This window comes from Propithecus coquereli, unplaced genomic scaffold (assembly GCF_000956105.1).
Source record: "Propithecus coquereli isolate 6110/MARCELLA unplaced genomic scaffold, Pcoq_1.0 Scaffold1, whole genome shotgun sequence".
Lineage (NCBI taxonomy): Eukaryota > Metazoa > Chordata > Mammalia > Primates > Indriidae > Propithecus > Propithecus coquereli.
The window spans coordinates 7,343,482-7,359,404 of NW_012133857.1; the positions used below are offsets into that span (position 1 = coordinate 7,343,482).

The 15,923-nt window shown below is 38.7% G+C and overlaps 1 protein-coding gene across 2 annotated transcripts; it reads left to right on the forward strand.

The window, feature by feature from the left end:
* Positions 1 to 335: 335 nt before the first annotated feature.
* On the forward strand, positions 336 to 15,313 carry LZTFL1 (leucine zipper transcription factor-like 1). 2 transcript variants are annotated; one of them, XM_012638039.1, is made up of 10 exons: positions 336 to 507; positions 2,719 to 2,843; positions 5,175 to 5,369; positions 6,655 to 6,715; positions 8,160 to 8,231; positions 9,634 to 9,699; positions 9,786 to 9,863; positions 11,874 to 12,050; positions 13,370 to 13,473; positions 14,528 to 15,313. In XM_012638039.1, the coding sequence occupies exons 1-10, from the start codon at positions 505 to 507 to the stop codon at positions 14,544 to 14,546; spliced, it is 900 nt and encodes a 299-aa protein (XP_012493493.1). In that variant the 5' UTR covers positions 336 to 504; the 3' UTR covers positions 14,547 to 15,313. The 2 variants fall into 2 exon arrangements, with proteins under 2 accessions (XP_012493493.1, XP_012493502.1); XM_012638048.1 differs by lacking the exon at positions 13,370 to 13,473 and having other exon boundaries at positions 14,528 to 14,921.
* The last annotated feature ends 610 nt before the right edge of the window (positions 15,314 to 15,923 follow it).

Genomic DNA, 15,923 nt, shown 5'->3' on the forward strand with positions numbered 1-15,923 from the left:
TGACGCTAAGGCAAGAACTCTTGGGAGAGAAAAGTCTGGGCCGCGCCCGCCCGACGCTCCGAACAACTTTGAAAAGTTTGGAATCTGCCCTCGGGGAACGCCGCAGGAAGCACTGGACAGGACCTTTCCAACTACCCAAACTCCGACGCCGCGAGGCGCGCAAGCGCGTTGGCTGCTCCAGACGCCACCTTCCCGTTACCATTGGCAACGGCGGTCGGCTCCCAAAGTGAACGTGGCATGGAAAGGCGGGACTTCCGGTTCTGGAAGCCAATGAGATTGCGGCCGTCGACCGTTCATACGATATTTCCTGTCGCGTGATCTTGAGGACCAATGAAAGTGCATAACTGTAGGCCACGTGCCTCCGTTCCCATTAGCAACCGGAGGCTTCTAAACAATTTACTGTCCCTCCCCATCTTCTGCGGTTCCGCAACTTTTGGTGATCTCAGGCTTGGCGAGACTCCGTCTGGCCTCTCTCCTTTAGGCTACCGACTCCCGCCTGCCGCCATGGTGAGTAGCCAGCGCGCTGGCGCCGCTCCGCGCCGAGGAGAGGACAGAGGAATAGGATGGAGGAATAGTATGGGTGGGCCCGGAGTGATGGCTTGACCTCAGCGAATCTGATTCCGGCTCTTTGGCCTCCCTGAGGAAGGGAGGCTGCGCCGGGCGCGGAAGGTTTGGTTAACCTTGGCCCAAGCTCCTCCGGGATAATCCTGGGGGAAACCCTTTCCTGGCAGCCCCGCTCCCGCCGCGTCGCTCGGTTGGTGAACAGAGCCCGTTGGTGGCGGATGAACAGAGCCAGAGGGAACAGCTGCCTGCCGAAGGCTCAGGGCAGGGTTCGCACTCTATTTCAAAAAGCTGCAAGTTTTCACACATACATACACGTATACACATCTCTTTGGCGGCATAAACGATTACGTGTTAACCAGCTGAGAAGGGAGAACGAATCCAACTTTCTGTGTGCCGTCGATTGAATCCAACTTTCTGATGTGGAAACGACTTTAAAAATCCAAGTACACCATTTTACAGCTGGGGAAATTTGAGTAACATTTTCCTTGCTTTGATCTGTTCAAAAAAGACCACTAATCTCTCCAGCGGATATAGCATGCCAATTTAAATAGCAGTCATATTTAGAACACTGCACAGTACTGAAATGTTCAGAAAAAGGGATGAAACCAGAGTTGAAAGCGCCACTTAAATGGCCTGCTGAAATACCTCAGCAACCGGAATTCCTATTTAGCACATACTGTGTTCCAAGCACTGTCTCAGAGCTGAGAATACACCTGTGAACAAAACAGACCGTTCCCTACCCTTATTGATCTTAGAGCCTGTCCCACTCATTCTGTTTGATTTCCCTAAAGTATTATGTGATGAGTTGAAAAAATAATGGTGATATCACGAAAAATTGTTATCTGTCCCTATTCTATTTTCTCAGTAGTTAACAGCTGAGACTTTGGAATCAGGTTCAGGTTCTTCATTAGTAAATTGCAGGTAATAACTAGAGTTGTTAAAATGATAAATGAGATAATGCATGTAAAAAGCACAGTACCTGCTAAAATATTAAGCACTCAGTATATGATAAGTTTTATTAGATTGTGTTCACTTTTATCAATATAATTTCTTCCTTATACTTCTCATAACAAAATTCTATATGGATATTTGGGCATAATCAAGAACAGGGAACCATTTCTGGTACCTTACCCCTCTCTTCTACCTCCCCCTCCCAAACACTTTATGGCACAGTTTGAAGACACTAGCTTGCCAGTGCTCTGGTAGGATTTCTTGCTATATGTTTTCAGGAATAAAACTTTTTTATTATTTTAATAGAGTATTTCTGCAGCAAAATTCAAACAACTTCAGATTTCCCCATTTGAATACCTCGCACTGTTTCTAAACATCTTAGAGTTGATCGTCATATCTACCTCTCATTTAACAGGTGACTAATGCCAGTGAGGTTAAGTGACTTGGTAACAGTCACACAGGTAGATAGTTGCATAGCTAGGCTGAAATCTGGTTTCTGACGTATTGCTTCGTCTATTTATACAGCACATCAGCCTGTTCCATTTCCTTTCTAATGATTAGATCCATACAGTGTGTATGTGGAAGCAAAGGTTTATGGGTAGCCATTTCCTAGGCTGATGCTGTTTATGTTATAGAACTCAGCTGTCCATCTCTGTCCCCTTTCTTCACTCCCATCCATCTTAGAGGAATTTTTCTGTCTTTATCCTAAAGTTTATCCTTCTCAGTTTGAGTAATTTTGCTTTCTTGGTCCTAGGATAGTCCTAACTTTTCTTGACAGGAGGGAAAGTAATTAACAGAAATTAATTGGCCACCTGTGCTGCACAAGGTACTATGCTAGGCGTCATGTAGTGTAAGAAATTATTCCTGTCCTCAGGGAGCTTACAATCTAATTGGAGGAGCAATACCTGAAAAAAAAAAAAAAAGACTATTAGTACAAGGTAGTAATCAGTCTGTGGCGATGCCAAAGAAGTAGAAGAGATGATACATGCTAGTGTTTGGAGAAAGGCATAACTATGGAGTCACTGAGGGTATATTGAGAGGCATTGCAGACTAGCTAAAACAGGTTAGGACATGAAGGGTGGGTAGGGAAGAACAGAATTTGGCCATCTAACAGTCTCTACCACAGAATACTGTGTATTTTCATTGTTGGCTCTTTGATCAAATCTTCAAGACTAACAGTCAAATTACTTCTCTCTTTTTCAGGCAGAGTTGGGCCTAAATGAGCACCATCAAAATGAAGTTATTAATTATATGCGATTTGCTCGTTCAAAGAGGGGCTTGAGACTCAAAACTGTAGATTCCTGCTTCCAAGACCTCAAGGAGAGCAGGTATCAGAGGACTCTAAGGGAACCACACAGGAATATGGATTCCTTCTGGTAGCCAGCATGGGGATGCTATAGCAGAAGCCGTAACAACTGTTTCTGGAATCATTATGATTATTCACTGAGAGCAGCTACACTAAGCCTCATAGATATATGAAACTCAAGAAATTGAATTGTGGTGGGAGCAGTTACTCTATTAGACATGCACATAATGATAATTGTGGTATGGCAAAGTTTCAGAAGGGTAGTCAGGAAATTGCAAAGGACTTATGGATTAATCGGCTGGTCGCATTAAAGATTCCAAAACTTTATTTGTGTTATTAATTAAAAGATTAGAGGCATAAGACATGGCAATTAGTGATAAAACACCTATGTGGTTCATATTAAGAATTAGGAGTGAGAAAAGAGGAGGAAATCATGAAAAACTTGCAGACTAGTAGCAAAATTGTCAATTGATTTATAGCAAGAAATAATAATTAGTTTGGTTGGACCAATAATGGAAGGTAATTAAATGTCAAGTCAGACGTAAGTGAAAAAGACCTCCAAGTAAGCTACGACCATCATGAAGCCATGAATGACTCCACAGTAGAGGCCATCAGCCTTAGGCTGTTATCCATTCAACCCATTAAACTAATTAAACTAAACTAGGTAATCTGATTCCCTAACCCCCAGCAGATGAAAACAACAGCTTAATTGGCAGGAACATGATATGTCTATTAAAGACTGTAGAAAGATGGTTAATATATTTAATAAAGACTTCCATAAAAAATAAAATTTTGGTTTTTTAGAGTGGTTAAATTCTGCTGACTAGATGAACTGTTAAAGAATTGTAAATCAAATACTGTTAACTTGAGTATAACTATAATAATACTTTAGCGTAATTGGATCTTGATTATGTCCTTTTAGAAGTGAGGGAGAATATAAAGCTGGGGTTGGCACAGTTGCTTTTCACCTCCTGAGAGGTGAGAGAGATAAAGGACTTTGCAGGGTGGAGGCAGAGAGAGGAGGGGACTGTGTTACTAGGAAACTCGTTGAAAGCAGGAGGTGTGCCCAGAGGCTTTCTCAAGGATTCTGTTGGGCATGTTGCTGAGATTGCTGAAGATGATTGTGGGGTTTAGTCACCCCTAGTGTGACTGTGGGAAGTCACCTCCACCCTTCAAGCCTGTATTCCTGTCTGTAAAGTTAGGGGATTGAAGAAGATGGTTCCAAAGTTCTCTTCCAACCCAAACATTCTCTGTGAAAGTAGATTTTTAATGCTATTGTTGCTGATGATGTTCATTTTTATGGAGTGGTCAGTGGAGCTTTAAGATAAGTTAGGTTTTTTTTTTTCATTGGGATCTCAAAAATGCTAAGAGAAGGCCGGGCGGTGGCTCACGCCTGCAATCCTAGCACTCTGGGAGGCCAAGGCGGGCGGATTGTTTGAGCTCAGGAGTTCAAAACCAGCCTGAGCAAGAGCGAGACCCCGTCTCTACTAAAATAGAAAATAATTAATCGAACAACTAAAAATAAATAGAAAAAATTAGCTGGGCATGGTGGCACATGCCTGTAATCCCAGCTGCTCGGGAGGCTGAAGCAGAAGGATCGCTTGAGCCTAGAAGTTTGAAGTTGCTGTGAGCTAGGCTGATGCTCAGCACTCTAGCCCAGGCAACAGAGTGAGACTCTGTCTCAAAAATAAATAAATAAATAAATAAATAAAGCTAAGAGAAGCAATATATAATTACCATTTATTTCTCATAGGCATTTACTAACGTGAATGATTCATATAATTATTAAAATGCTAGAGAAATAATAGAAAGGAGAAACTATATCTTCCATGTGACTTTAGAAATTAAATGTAATAAAACTTGAGTTTAGTGGACATCGAAGTAACAAACATTTAATACTGAAAATTTTAAGGAAAAAGTACATGATGGTTTGGGGATGTTTCTGAGCATGTGCTTGTATTAATGGATGTGCGGCAGGCGTGGTGGCTTCCACCTGTAGTCCCAGTAACTCAAGAGGAGAGATGGCTTGAGCCCAGGAGTTTGAGACCACCCCAGGCAACATAGCAAAACCCCATCTCTTTAAAAAAAATGTTTAAATAACAAAAAACTTTTTAAAAACGGATGTGCACATTTGAAGAATTAGCCACAATTTAATCATTTGATTAGATATCAAAAAATGAGTTTAAATTATTTTCAATCTGTCTTATTAATAAAGAAGACAGTCCCCAGAGAGATTTTCACTGTCATCTTTTAATCCCTTAGATGACATGAATGTGGGTTTCTTAATTTTGTTGCATTTTGTAAACTGGTAAATTGTTTTATCCAGAAGTTTGGGTTCATGGTTGTTTTTCAGGCTGGTGGAGGAGACCTTCACCATAGATGAAGTCTCTGAAGTCCTGAGTGGGTTGCAGGCTGTGGTTCACAGTGAGGTGGAGTCTGAGCTCATCAATACTGCCTACACCAATGTGTTACTTCTGCGGCAGCTGTTTTCACAAGCTGAAAAGTGGTACCTTAAGCTGCAGACAGACATCTCTGAACTTGAAAACAGGTAATAAAATCTGTACCTGCAATTGTAACAACAGTAGCCCAAGCATAATCTTAAAATTTAGTGAATGTCTTTGCTGCTGCTTTTCTTGGGGCTAATGCGTGAGAAAATTTGGGTAGGGTAGCAGCAAAGCATTGAGTCACTGAATGATTTCTTGGGTCCCACTCAACATCCTTTTAAAAATTCTCTCTTTCTACTGTCCAAAGTATTACAAAGGCCATCGAGATTTATGAAATTGCTTTTTAGGCTATGATTAGTTATTCCTTACAGCATCTTTGTTAGCTTGGTCAGTATTATAATCAGTCTTTATAGATAGGTCAACTAAAAAATAAAGATTAACTAAAAAATAAACAGTTGAAAAATTAATTCAAATATAATAATTACTGTCAATTCAGATTAGTAGCATTTGAGATTTATTTCTAAATAATTACATTTAAAATTATATATATCTTTAAAATAGGAAATATAAAAAATTTTATGAGCTGAACAGTATCAAAGAGCTCAATTTCAAAAATATGGTAAAACTGGTGAAGTTTAAAGTCATTCTAAGAAAAGGCATGCCAGAAATCAGGAAGGCCAGACCACCAAGCACCATGAACTGCTCTCTCAGCACGGTTGTAGCAGTCGGCCCATGTGGAAAGCGTTGAACAATGCTGAGAACAGCCTGCGGACAGGGAAGGAATCATTTAACTTCTGCAGCTGTCAGAAGGTGCCTGGTGAGAAAACTCTGAGAAGCTGATGTTTTAAGGAACTTAAAAGAGTAGTCACTGCTGTTCACTCTGTAGCTTGTGTACGTAGTCAGCTCTCGTTTACCTTTGCAAACCATCAGGTGTCTCACCCTGCAGTTTTTGGGAATATGTAATACTCTTTCTCAGTAGATACTGTGGACTAGTTCCATTTTTCTGAGGCTACTCTATTAAAAATCAGTTTGTCTTTCTTGAACACATACTAGCTAATGATAAGTAACAGAATAGTTTCCTTAGCATCTCAGAAAGAGTCGACTAAAAATTTCACTGATATTTGTGTTAACATTGTAGTTTATTTCTAGCAGTATATATTGTATACCTAGTAGCTGCAAAATACTAGGTATTGTGGATGATTAAATTTGGGTCCATGTGATTTGGATTTTCAACCATTTTTAACTAAATATCATTTGGATGTGGTAAAGTTTTGTCCATCTTGCTCTGTTCTCTCTGCATGTAATAGGTTGGTGCCAGTGATTTTATTCTTTGTGTGATATAAATCTATTTTAATTGAATAATTTTTTATATTTACTTTTATCTTCAAGAGAATTATTAGAACAAATTGCAGAATTTGAAAAAGCAGGATTTACATCTTCAAATAAAAAGGTAATTTTTTGTTATTCTAAACCCATATCTTAATAGCCAGTATTTAAAATCCTTATGTCACTTAAAGCATTCAGAGGTCAAAGTGAGAACTCTGTAGGAAAATCATTCAATTCAAGAAGAGAATTCAAAAATTGTCTCTCAGATTTTTTTTTTTTTTTTGAGACAGAGTCTCACTGTGTTGCCCGGGCTAGAGTGAGTGCCGTGGCGTCATCCTAGCTCACAGCAACCTCAAACTCCTGGGCTCAAGCAATCCTTCTGCTCAGCCTCCCGAGTAGCTGGGACTACAGGCATGCGCCACCATGCCCGGCTAATTTTTTCTATATATTTTCAGTTGTCCAATTAATTTCTTTCTATATTTAGTAGAGACGGGATCTTGCTCTTGCTCAGGCTGCTTTCGAACTCCTGAGCTCAAACAATCCACCCGTCTCGGCCTCCCAGAGAGCTAGGATTACAGGCGTGAGCCACAGCGCCCGGCCTATGTCTCTCAGATTTTAAGGCATAAGAAGTTTAAGAAGTAACTATGAAAAACTGTTTTTGCCTATTATGACCTACACACACACACACACACACACACACACAATCCCTGCAGTCCAGTCTGAATCCCACCTATATAAACTCTTCACTCAAATGATGCAGGGCACAGGCTTTGAGTAAACATCCTGGCTGTGCCTCTCCCGAGCTGTGTGACCATCAGCAGATTACCTGAGATGGCTAAGCCTCGTTTTCCTCATCTGCCAAATAGAGACAGTACTGGTAGTTACCCACTTCTCTTTCTAATCATTCTCATTATGTGCAGTGACCACTTAGCATTCCATTTTGTAGATGCACCATAAATACTCCCTGTTTTTGGATAAACACTGCTAAGATGAATCCATGTACATACTCAAAACATTTTCCAATTATTCCTTTGGAACATATTTCTGGCTAAGAAATTTCTGGGTCAGAGAGCATGGATTCTTTTGTTTTTAATACATATTACTAAAGTGCCAGAATATTTGTGCCAGGTTTTTTTCTTCTGTAGTGTACTTGCCTAAGTCTATATTATAGTTTTTCATAGAGTCTAAGGTTCACATAGAAATCTCTGTTTCAGCTCCCACAGGTTAAAATCCTAGTCCCTAGACACGAGGATTTATATCAGATCTGACTTAGCTCTTTCCTCCTTCCCTCCCTTCTTCCTTCATTTCCTTTCCTTCTGTATTTTTTTTTACAAGATATGGGGAGGATAGGTTTCATTTTTATCTCTAACATGTATTAAGCCAGATACATCCTAGGCACTGGGACATAACAGAGAGTGAAACCAACAAAAATCCTCATGTCTGTGGAACTAACATGCCAGTGGATATGTTTACATACAGTGTCTTCCACTTAGAAAGTGCAAGTGTTCAGTGATGATATGTGCTTTATTCTGTGGTGATTTCAGTTTGGTGTCTTTATTTTGTTTCAGCCTATCATAGAGACCATAAAGCCAAAACTTGTTCCACTTAATGAAGGTGGAACAACAGAACTCCTAAACAAGGTAATGTCATCATTTTGAGAAATGGAAAACCTCTAATTCTGCCCTTTCATTGCCTGAGCAGCTGTCAAGTAGATAAACAGATGGGAGGAGGTTGATTCAGGCTTTGGTCCACTGAGGGTAATTAGTCCATCACAGTACCAGTGGTACCCAGTGGGCCAGAAGGGGGCATACTTAACCTAGGCTCTGAAACAGCTCTCCATCACACCTTTTCAAGGTCAAGTGAAGAGCATGCAATTTTGGATAGTGTTTATTGATGAACATTTGAAGTTTATGATCTGTGATAACAAGGAAGGGGATTTTTTAAAGATGTTTAGAAAAATTATTTATTGGTACATATTGAGTATATCTTATCTTAAATGCTTGGGACCAGAAGTGTTCGAGATTTCAGATTTTGAAATATTTGCGTTATACATACCTGGTTGAGCATCGGATTTGGGATTTCAGATTTTCAGATTTGGCATGCTCAATCTGTATATAAATAAATATTTTTCATGACTTCTGTATTCTCAACATTATGCAAGATGTTGTTAGAGATAAAAAGCAGTGTGATACCTGGTCTCTTGCTCTCAAAAATGTAATAGTTTTGTTGGGAAGGTAGAACCAATATTGCAGAAGCAGAGACAGGAGAATACTCTCCTGTGCACTACAGGTGTCACAGGGTAGCAGAGAAGACACAGGTCCATGTGGATGAGAGTAGGTGAGAACAAACTCTTGGGTAAGGTGGTGCCCAGGTACCTTGCCTTGAAGGGTGAAGACAGATCGAATTGTCAGAGGGAAGAAAAGGAAGCATGTTAGTCAGGAGAACAGAACAGGCAGTGGTCAGAGGCAGACAGAAGGCTGGCATGACCTGGAACAGAGTATAATGCCCTCTGCCTGGGACAGTGTGTATATTGGGGCCTGGTGAGAAGTAAGACTGGACTGACAGGTGATTCTTACATCAGAGCTGTAGAATAGCAAAGGTGTTTGGCCTCAGCTCAGTCAGAACCATCTGGGGGCTCGAGCACAAGGTACTGAAATGATGAAAATAGTGTTTTCAGGATAAGTGCCAGCAGCAGTGCAGTGTAGGCTGAGAATAGACCCAAGAGCTGCAGGTCCAGTTAGGTGAGAGATGGCAGTGAAGGGAGTCTTTAGAAGAAGGTCAGGACAGAGGACTGAAGGAGGAAAGGTGTCTGAGAAACTGAGAGAAAAGGAACTGGAAGTCTTAGAGCCAAAGCTGACTCACAGGTATTGAGGCTGGTAGGCTGGGCAAAACTGGGATATTACCAAAATACCAATAGTGCATTTTTGAACTATTATGTAATTTACATTTAATTTTAAAATTAGATTTTTAAGTAAAACAAGTAGTAATTTGAAATATTAAATATTTTGGTTAAAATAATAAAGCCTTAATTTACTCACAAAGGAAATTTCAAGACTTCAAGAAGAGAATGAGAAATTAAAGTCAAGGTTAAAGACCATAGAAACACAGGTAACTGAAAAATCCTTTAACTAAATTATTGAAAGAACTACATACAGATTAAATACTGAATGTGTTTTGTTTAAACTTCATTATAGGCTACAAATGCACTGGATGAGAAATCAAAACTAGAAAGAGCACTGCAAGATTTACAGCTCGATCAAGGAAATCAAAAGGTGAAGATAGTTTTAGCTATCTTTTCACATTTTCTAAGTAGAATAAAGTTATAAACTTAACATTAAGTCTTAGTTACTGTTCATTATACTCTACTCCCTGCCACTCCCTGAGACAGATGCCACTGCTGTCCTGCATTGGGACATCCTTGCCCAGGAAAGGCCAGATGAGAGCCAGTGCCCTTCCCTCGGTCCCTCCTCTAGGGCAGAGGGGGCAGATACACAGCTCACTTGCCTAACATGTCATGGCATTTCCCCAGTATGCAAGGTATTCTTAAATTTTTTTTTTTTTTAAGTTTTTCCCCTTTTACTTTGACATCCAGTTACAGTGGAAAAAAAGAAATGAAGAAAGGAAAAGTTTTCAGTTAATGGATTTATGTTTGGGTTTTTATTAGACTGAACATTATGTAAGTTGGCCTCTGATGAGTGTGACAAATGGCATGAATTCACTGGTTATGACTCTTCAAATCCATCTGTATCTGGCAGCACTGTGCAACACAGCGAAATCCAGTGCTGCAGTTCTCCAGGCTCGTCTGAGTGTAGTGACTGACATCGTGTGCACAGTTTTGTCCCCTGTGGCCTTTCCATTGAGTGTGGATGCTGTAATGTGATTTCATGTGAATGAGACCATTTGGATGACTTACGGGCAGCATTGGCTTTGCTACTGGTTGTACTGTCATCATAAAATGTCTGCTAAACATTTCCAAAAATTTACTTCATTAGGTTTTTGTTAAACTTTTTTCTATGAAAAATTTCAAGCATATACAAAAGTAGAGAGAACAGTATAACGAACCCCTGTATACTCATTACTCACCTTCGCCAGTCATCAGTACATGGCCAGTCTGGTTTCAACTGTACCTCTCCTTTCTTCTTCCCTCCCCCCATGTTTTTTGAAGCAAATCTCAGACATTGCACTATTCACCATTTCATCTGTAGATATTTTTTAAGTAGGGGGATACTTCTTATATGGCTAACAAAAAAAAAAAAGAAAATGTATATAATTTTCAATCATTATATGCCAAGGACCATAGATTTATAAAACAGAGCTGAATGTCCCAGAACAGCTTTATAATTTCTCAAAAGTAAAACAAGTGCAAACATTTTTGGATGATGAACTTGTTTAAAAGCCATTTGGGGCTTTGTTCCAATTTTACTTTAAGATTTTAGACATAAAAGCAAAATGGATACATACCTTCATTAGTTGCAGTGAAATAAAATGTTTTTTAAAGAAACCAGATTTCAAAATTGAGCAAGGATTTTTTCTTTTGTTGAAAGTACTGCTTCATATACATATTTACCAAGTATAGACCATTTTCCTGTCATATCAACACATCTTTTTTCTCTCATGAATCTCATCCAGTCAAAAACAGTATCCAGATAGAGAGAAGATGCAGCTGCTTACATTATGCTGCAGTTGTCAGAGTATGCAACAATGCGCATCTCATTAATATGAAAAATTCAAAGTCTAGTAAATTTAGAAAACCATAAAATCAGTTATTAATTATGCTCACATGGTATTTTCTTATAAATAGTGACTAAAACATATGTCTATTAAATTTTTGGTACAAATTGTATTATTTTTATTTTTCCGTCTGTATCATTTTGGAGAATTCAAAATTCTTTATCAGGATTTTTTTTTTTAACTTGGCTTTTCAAAGTGAAACCTATTTGCCAGCTCAACTCTGGTACGCACACTGTTGTCAAATTTAGGATCTCACCTCTCTCCTTTCCTCTTAGAGTGGAATACCAGCAGTTCATAAATCATATTTTATATATTTGGAATTCAGCGACTACTGGGTGTCTGCCATGTGCAAGACACTGCACACCAGGGGCTGACAACAGGCTAGGCCTGCGGGCAGCCCTGAAAGGGCCGGCGCTTACCCTGGCTGGTGAGGGAGGCTGGTGTGCGCACACATCATTTCTTCATGTCCTCTGATGTTGAATCACCATTCTAAAACAGTTGTTATTTAGGATGTCAACATGAAATTATGTTCATGTATTCATTTTTCATAGGATTTTATAAAGGCCCAAGACTTGAGTGACTTGGAAAACACAGTTGCTGCTTTAAAGAGTGAGTTTCAGAAGACACTTAATGACAAGACAGAAAACCAGAAGTCACTGGAGGAGAATCTGGCAACAGCCAAGCATGATCTACTCAGGGTTCAGGAGCAGCTGAGAATGGCTGAAAAGGTCAGAAGACTATGTTTGAGGGATTTGTCTATTCATGTCCAATTAACTGATACATACGGTATAGAGAACAAACGTGACTGAGATAAATGTTAAATAACTACAGATTCAGATTATTTTTTCTTAATGTATAAGCCAACATATGTTCTAAAGATCGATCATTTCTGGGCACTGAGATTCTTCCATTTTTGGTACTAAAATATCTGTGATAATAAGAAATCTCCTCTCCTTCTGTGGGGTGGTGAGATGCTCCTCTATAGGCGGCTTACATCCCACCCCGCATGGGCCTGTGTTATCCTTCTCCTTCTTCCTGCAGCCTGCAGAGGAATGGGTGACTTTTTTTTTTTCAAAGGATTTCTATACCTTCTTCATAATTTGTATGTAATATGTAAAGAGCTAGATTTTTCATTTTGGGGATTAGACTCTTAAGAATATGGAGCTAAGACACTCTATAAAAAAGACACCTGCACCCGAATGTTTATAGCAGCACAATTCACAATTGCAAAGATGTGGAAACAACCCAAGTGTCCCTCAATACACGAGTAGATTAATAAAATGTGGTATATGTATGCCATGGAGTACTATTCAGCTTTAAGAAACAATGGTGATATAGCACCTCTTGTATTCTCCTGGATAGAAATGGAACACATTCTACTAAGTGAAGTATCCCAAGAATGGAAAAACAAGCACCACATGTACTCACCATCAAACTGGTATTAACTGATCAACACATAAGTGCACATACAAGAATAACATTTATTGGATGTTGGCCTGAGGGGAGGGGGGAGGAGGGGACGGGCATATGCATACACAAAGAGTGCAATGCACACCATCTGGGCGATGGACATGCTTGAAGCTCAGACCTGGGGGGAAGCGGGGTAAGGGCAACATACATAACCTAAACATCTGTACCCCCATAATATGCTGAAATAAAAAAAAAAGAATATGGAGCTAAAATTTAACTAAATTAAAAATCTTCCTCCTAAAATACTGACACTACTTTGGGATTTGGAAAAAGATGATGCTTATTTTACCTGAAAATTAGTTTAATATTTCAAATAGATTTCATGTCTAGCACAAGCATGCTTATTTGCTGACATTGTACTTGAGAAAATGTTACTATTTTGTTGGCTTCTCATTTCAAAGAATATGTTTTTAAAGTTTGAATAGTCTTAATTTTATATGTTTTTTAAGGAAATTAGAAAATAATATAAGCAAAATGTTAGTAAAGTTAGAGCAAAAAATATATACATTTTCATCACATTTTTTATTTCTTTCTTTAACTATTTTTTAGTAATGCACTGACATTTTTCACTAAGCAGGAATTAGAGAAAAAATTTCAACAAACAGCTGCTTATCGAAACATGAAAGAGATTCTTACCAAGAAGAATGACCAAATCAAAGACCTGCGGAAAAGACTGGCAAAGTAATCCATGCTGATACTGCCTTGGGGTTTATCTCCCTGAGTTGATGTTTGTTCTCTGTTAAACCTCAGCTTGTGTTCAGAGTAGTCAGGCCAGTGGGTGGTTGCTTGATCATTTAGTACAGAAGCCTTCATCTGAGGAAAGCAGAGGAGCTTTGACCTGGTCTTTTCTATAATGCCCACTTTCTTTTTAGGCTCAGCTAGACCTTTAGGCCCACATATGACTACAGTAAGCTACTCTTGGTGATGGATTTACTTAGCAGGATACTGGACAGAAAACACAGCAAGCTAACAGGGCAGCATTAGCAATTCTCCTCAGTGGTGTCCTTGCGCAGTCCAAGAGCTGGTCATACTGTGCCCTCAAGTGACAGTTTAGGTTGGAGAGAATGAGATCCATATAGATGGGTGCCATAGCCAGCTTGGCTTAGAAGTCCATGCTGTGTATAGGATCAGTATCTGTTGTAGCAGTTACACGATGGCCAGTTAGGGATGTGTTCAGTTACAAGAACTATAGCACAGAGGGAAATCTAAAGTGTGGCTCCTACTATTTATAGTTCACTCACAGTCCTCCTAGTCCAGATGTAGTCTACATATGGGGTCATTTTTATCATCAGGCATTTTGCCTGGAAACTCAGGTAACATTTTACTTTTATCAGAGTTTCAGGGGAACAGAGCTAGAAAGTGAATTCAAGATTATATGTGTCCTTAGAGAAGGGAGTTTGTTAACCCTTTGCTCACATAGTCATAGCAAAAATTCTTGTTGATCTCATAATCGAGATAACTATACTAAGCTATCACAGGTCTAAATGCCAAATATGGAGACTTGGAGTCTTAGCAGTTATGTGGTCCATCTTCCCGCCTGATGCAGAAATCCCCTCTGATTCACCATCATAATACCTTGAATGTGTCTGACTTCTACCATAGCAGTCATTTTAAGTGAAAAATATAGTATTACTGGCTTAGTCACTAGAGATACTTCCAAGTGAACTCATTTGGCAATGATGACAACAGGAACAAAAAAGTATCCTGACATTTTACTTTTAATTCATATTTCCAGATACGAACCTGAAGATTAAAAACTGAAGATGTCATCTGCAAGCTGCCACAATATGAACATACAAGCTCTCTCACCTCAGGCATGTATTTTGAAGCATTTTGTCATATTGCCTCTCCTTATTTTTCTAATATTTGGACTTTGCTTCTAATATTTAGAACTAGAGTTCTTATTTTCAGTTGTCTAATCGAGAATAGAGAAAACCCCATGATTCTGACCGGTAGTCCCACACACCTGTCTGCCAAGTGCTCCAGAGTCTTAGTTTGCATGCAGTGAGGATTCTTTACAATAAAGAAGAGATTTTTAGAGTGGGAAGAAGAGTCTTATCCTTTCGCATTAGTATAAAGAGTATATCTTTTTAACAAATGTTAAAGAAGCTAATAATGTCTGTACTTGTATATTCCCCAAGGGTAAAAATAAAAATAGTGTTATTGAAGATAATTTAAAATATCTATCTTTTTTACTTTTAAAATTAAAATCTTAATTCATTTACTCTATTTGAGTATCCAAAAAAAGTATGAATTCATTGGAAATGTGAATACTATCTATTACGGGCAGCATTTTTACCAATTATAAGGAAAATTAACATCAGCGAACATGAGGATTCAGTTAACTTCTTTTGCTTCCCCATCTTAAATGTCCATCAGAGGAGGTTCAGACATTTTTTGCAGCATGACTTACCATGAATTTGTATTACTGATGGGGAAGTCAGATCCATCCTGTACTTCTATAGTTTAGAAAGTATTATATCTGGTCTCAGAATAAATGTAATCTTTATATTTGTTTCCAGAATATTCTTTTAAATTACACATTAACTAAGAACAGCTTTAAAGACACTTATACTCAACATAAAATCAGCAGACCTCAGTTTGGACTTTTGATTATAGTTTATTTATGTGCATCTACAGTAATTAATTGCATTCTTAGGAGGTTTTAATTATATTTCCATTGGTCCTGCTTTTTCTCAGGTGATTTTGGATAAATCATTAGAAATTAGGCATCGTATCTACAATTGTGTAATGCAATGATATACTATAAGGATAAATAAAATCAAGTCCATAAAGCAGTAATCCCTCAGAACAAAAGCACTTACTCTTCATACATTAATATTTAGTAATTTTTCCCAGTTCCAAAAGTAAGAGTGTCACACCGAAATGAACATTGTCTGCTTAAGACATTCCACTTCCACCAATGAAGATTGTATTCCCAGAGGACTTTACTGATCAGAGCATGAGGCTCGTTATTATTTTTATTCAAGCTTTTAATATTAGCCTTGAATTTATTTTTCTTATACACTTTATGTTAAAATATTGAAGGAATAAATGATAAAGGCTTAGATAACTTCCCTCCAAAAGGACACAGAAGGCAGTCTGAAGATGAATGAACCAGAGATGGCAGA

Coding starts and splice junctions, on each gene's coding strand:
- LZTFL1 (XM_012638039.1), top strand. Junction 2,844..5,174: donor CAAGACCTCAAGGAGAGCAG/GTATCAGAGGAC, acceptor GTTGTTTTTCAG/GCTGGTGGAGGAGACCTTCA. Junction 9,864..11,873: donor TCGATCAAGGAAATCAAAAG/GTGAAGATAGTT, acceptor CATTTTTCATAG/GATTTTATAAAGGCCCAAGA.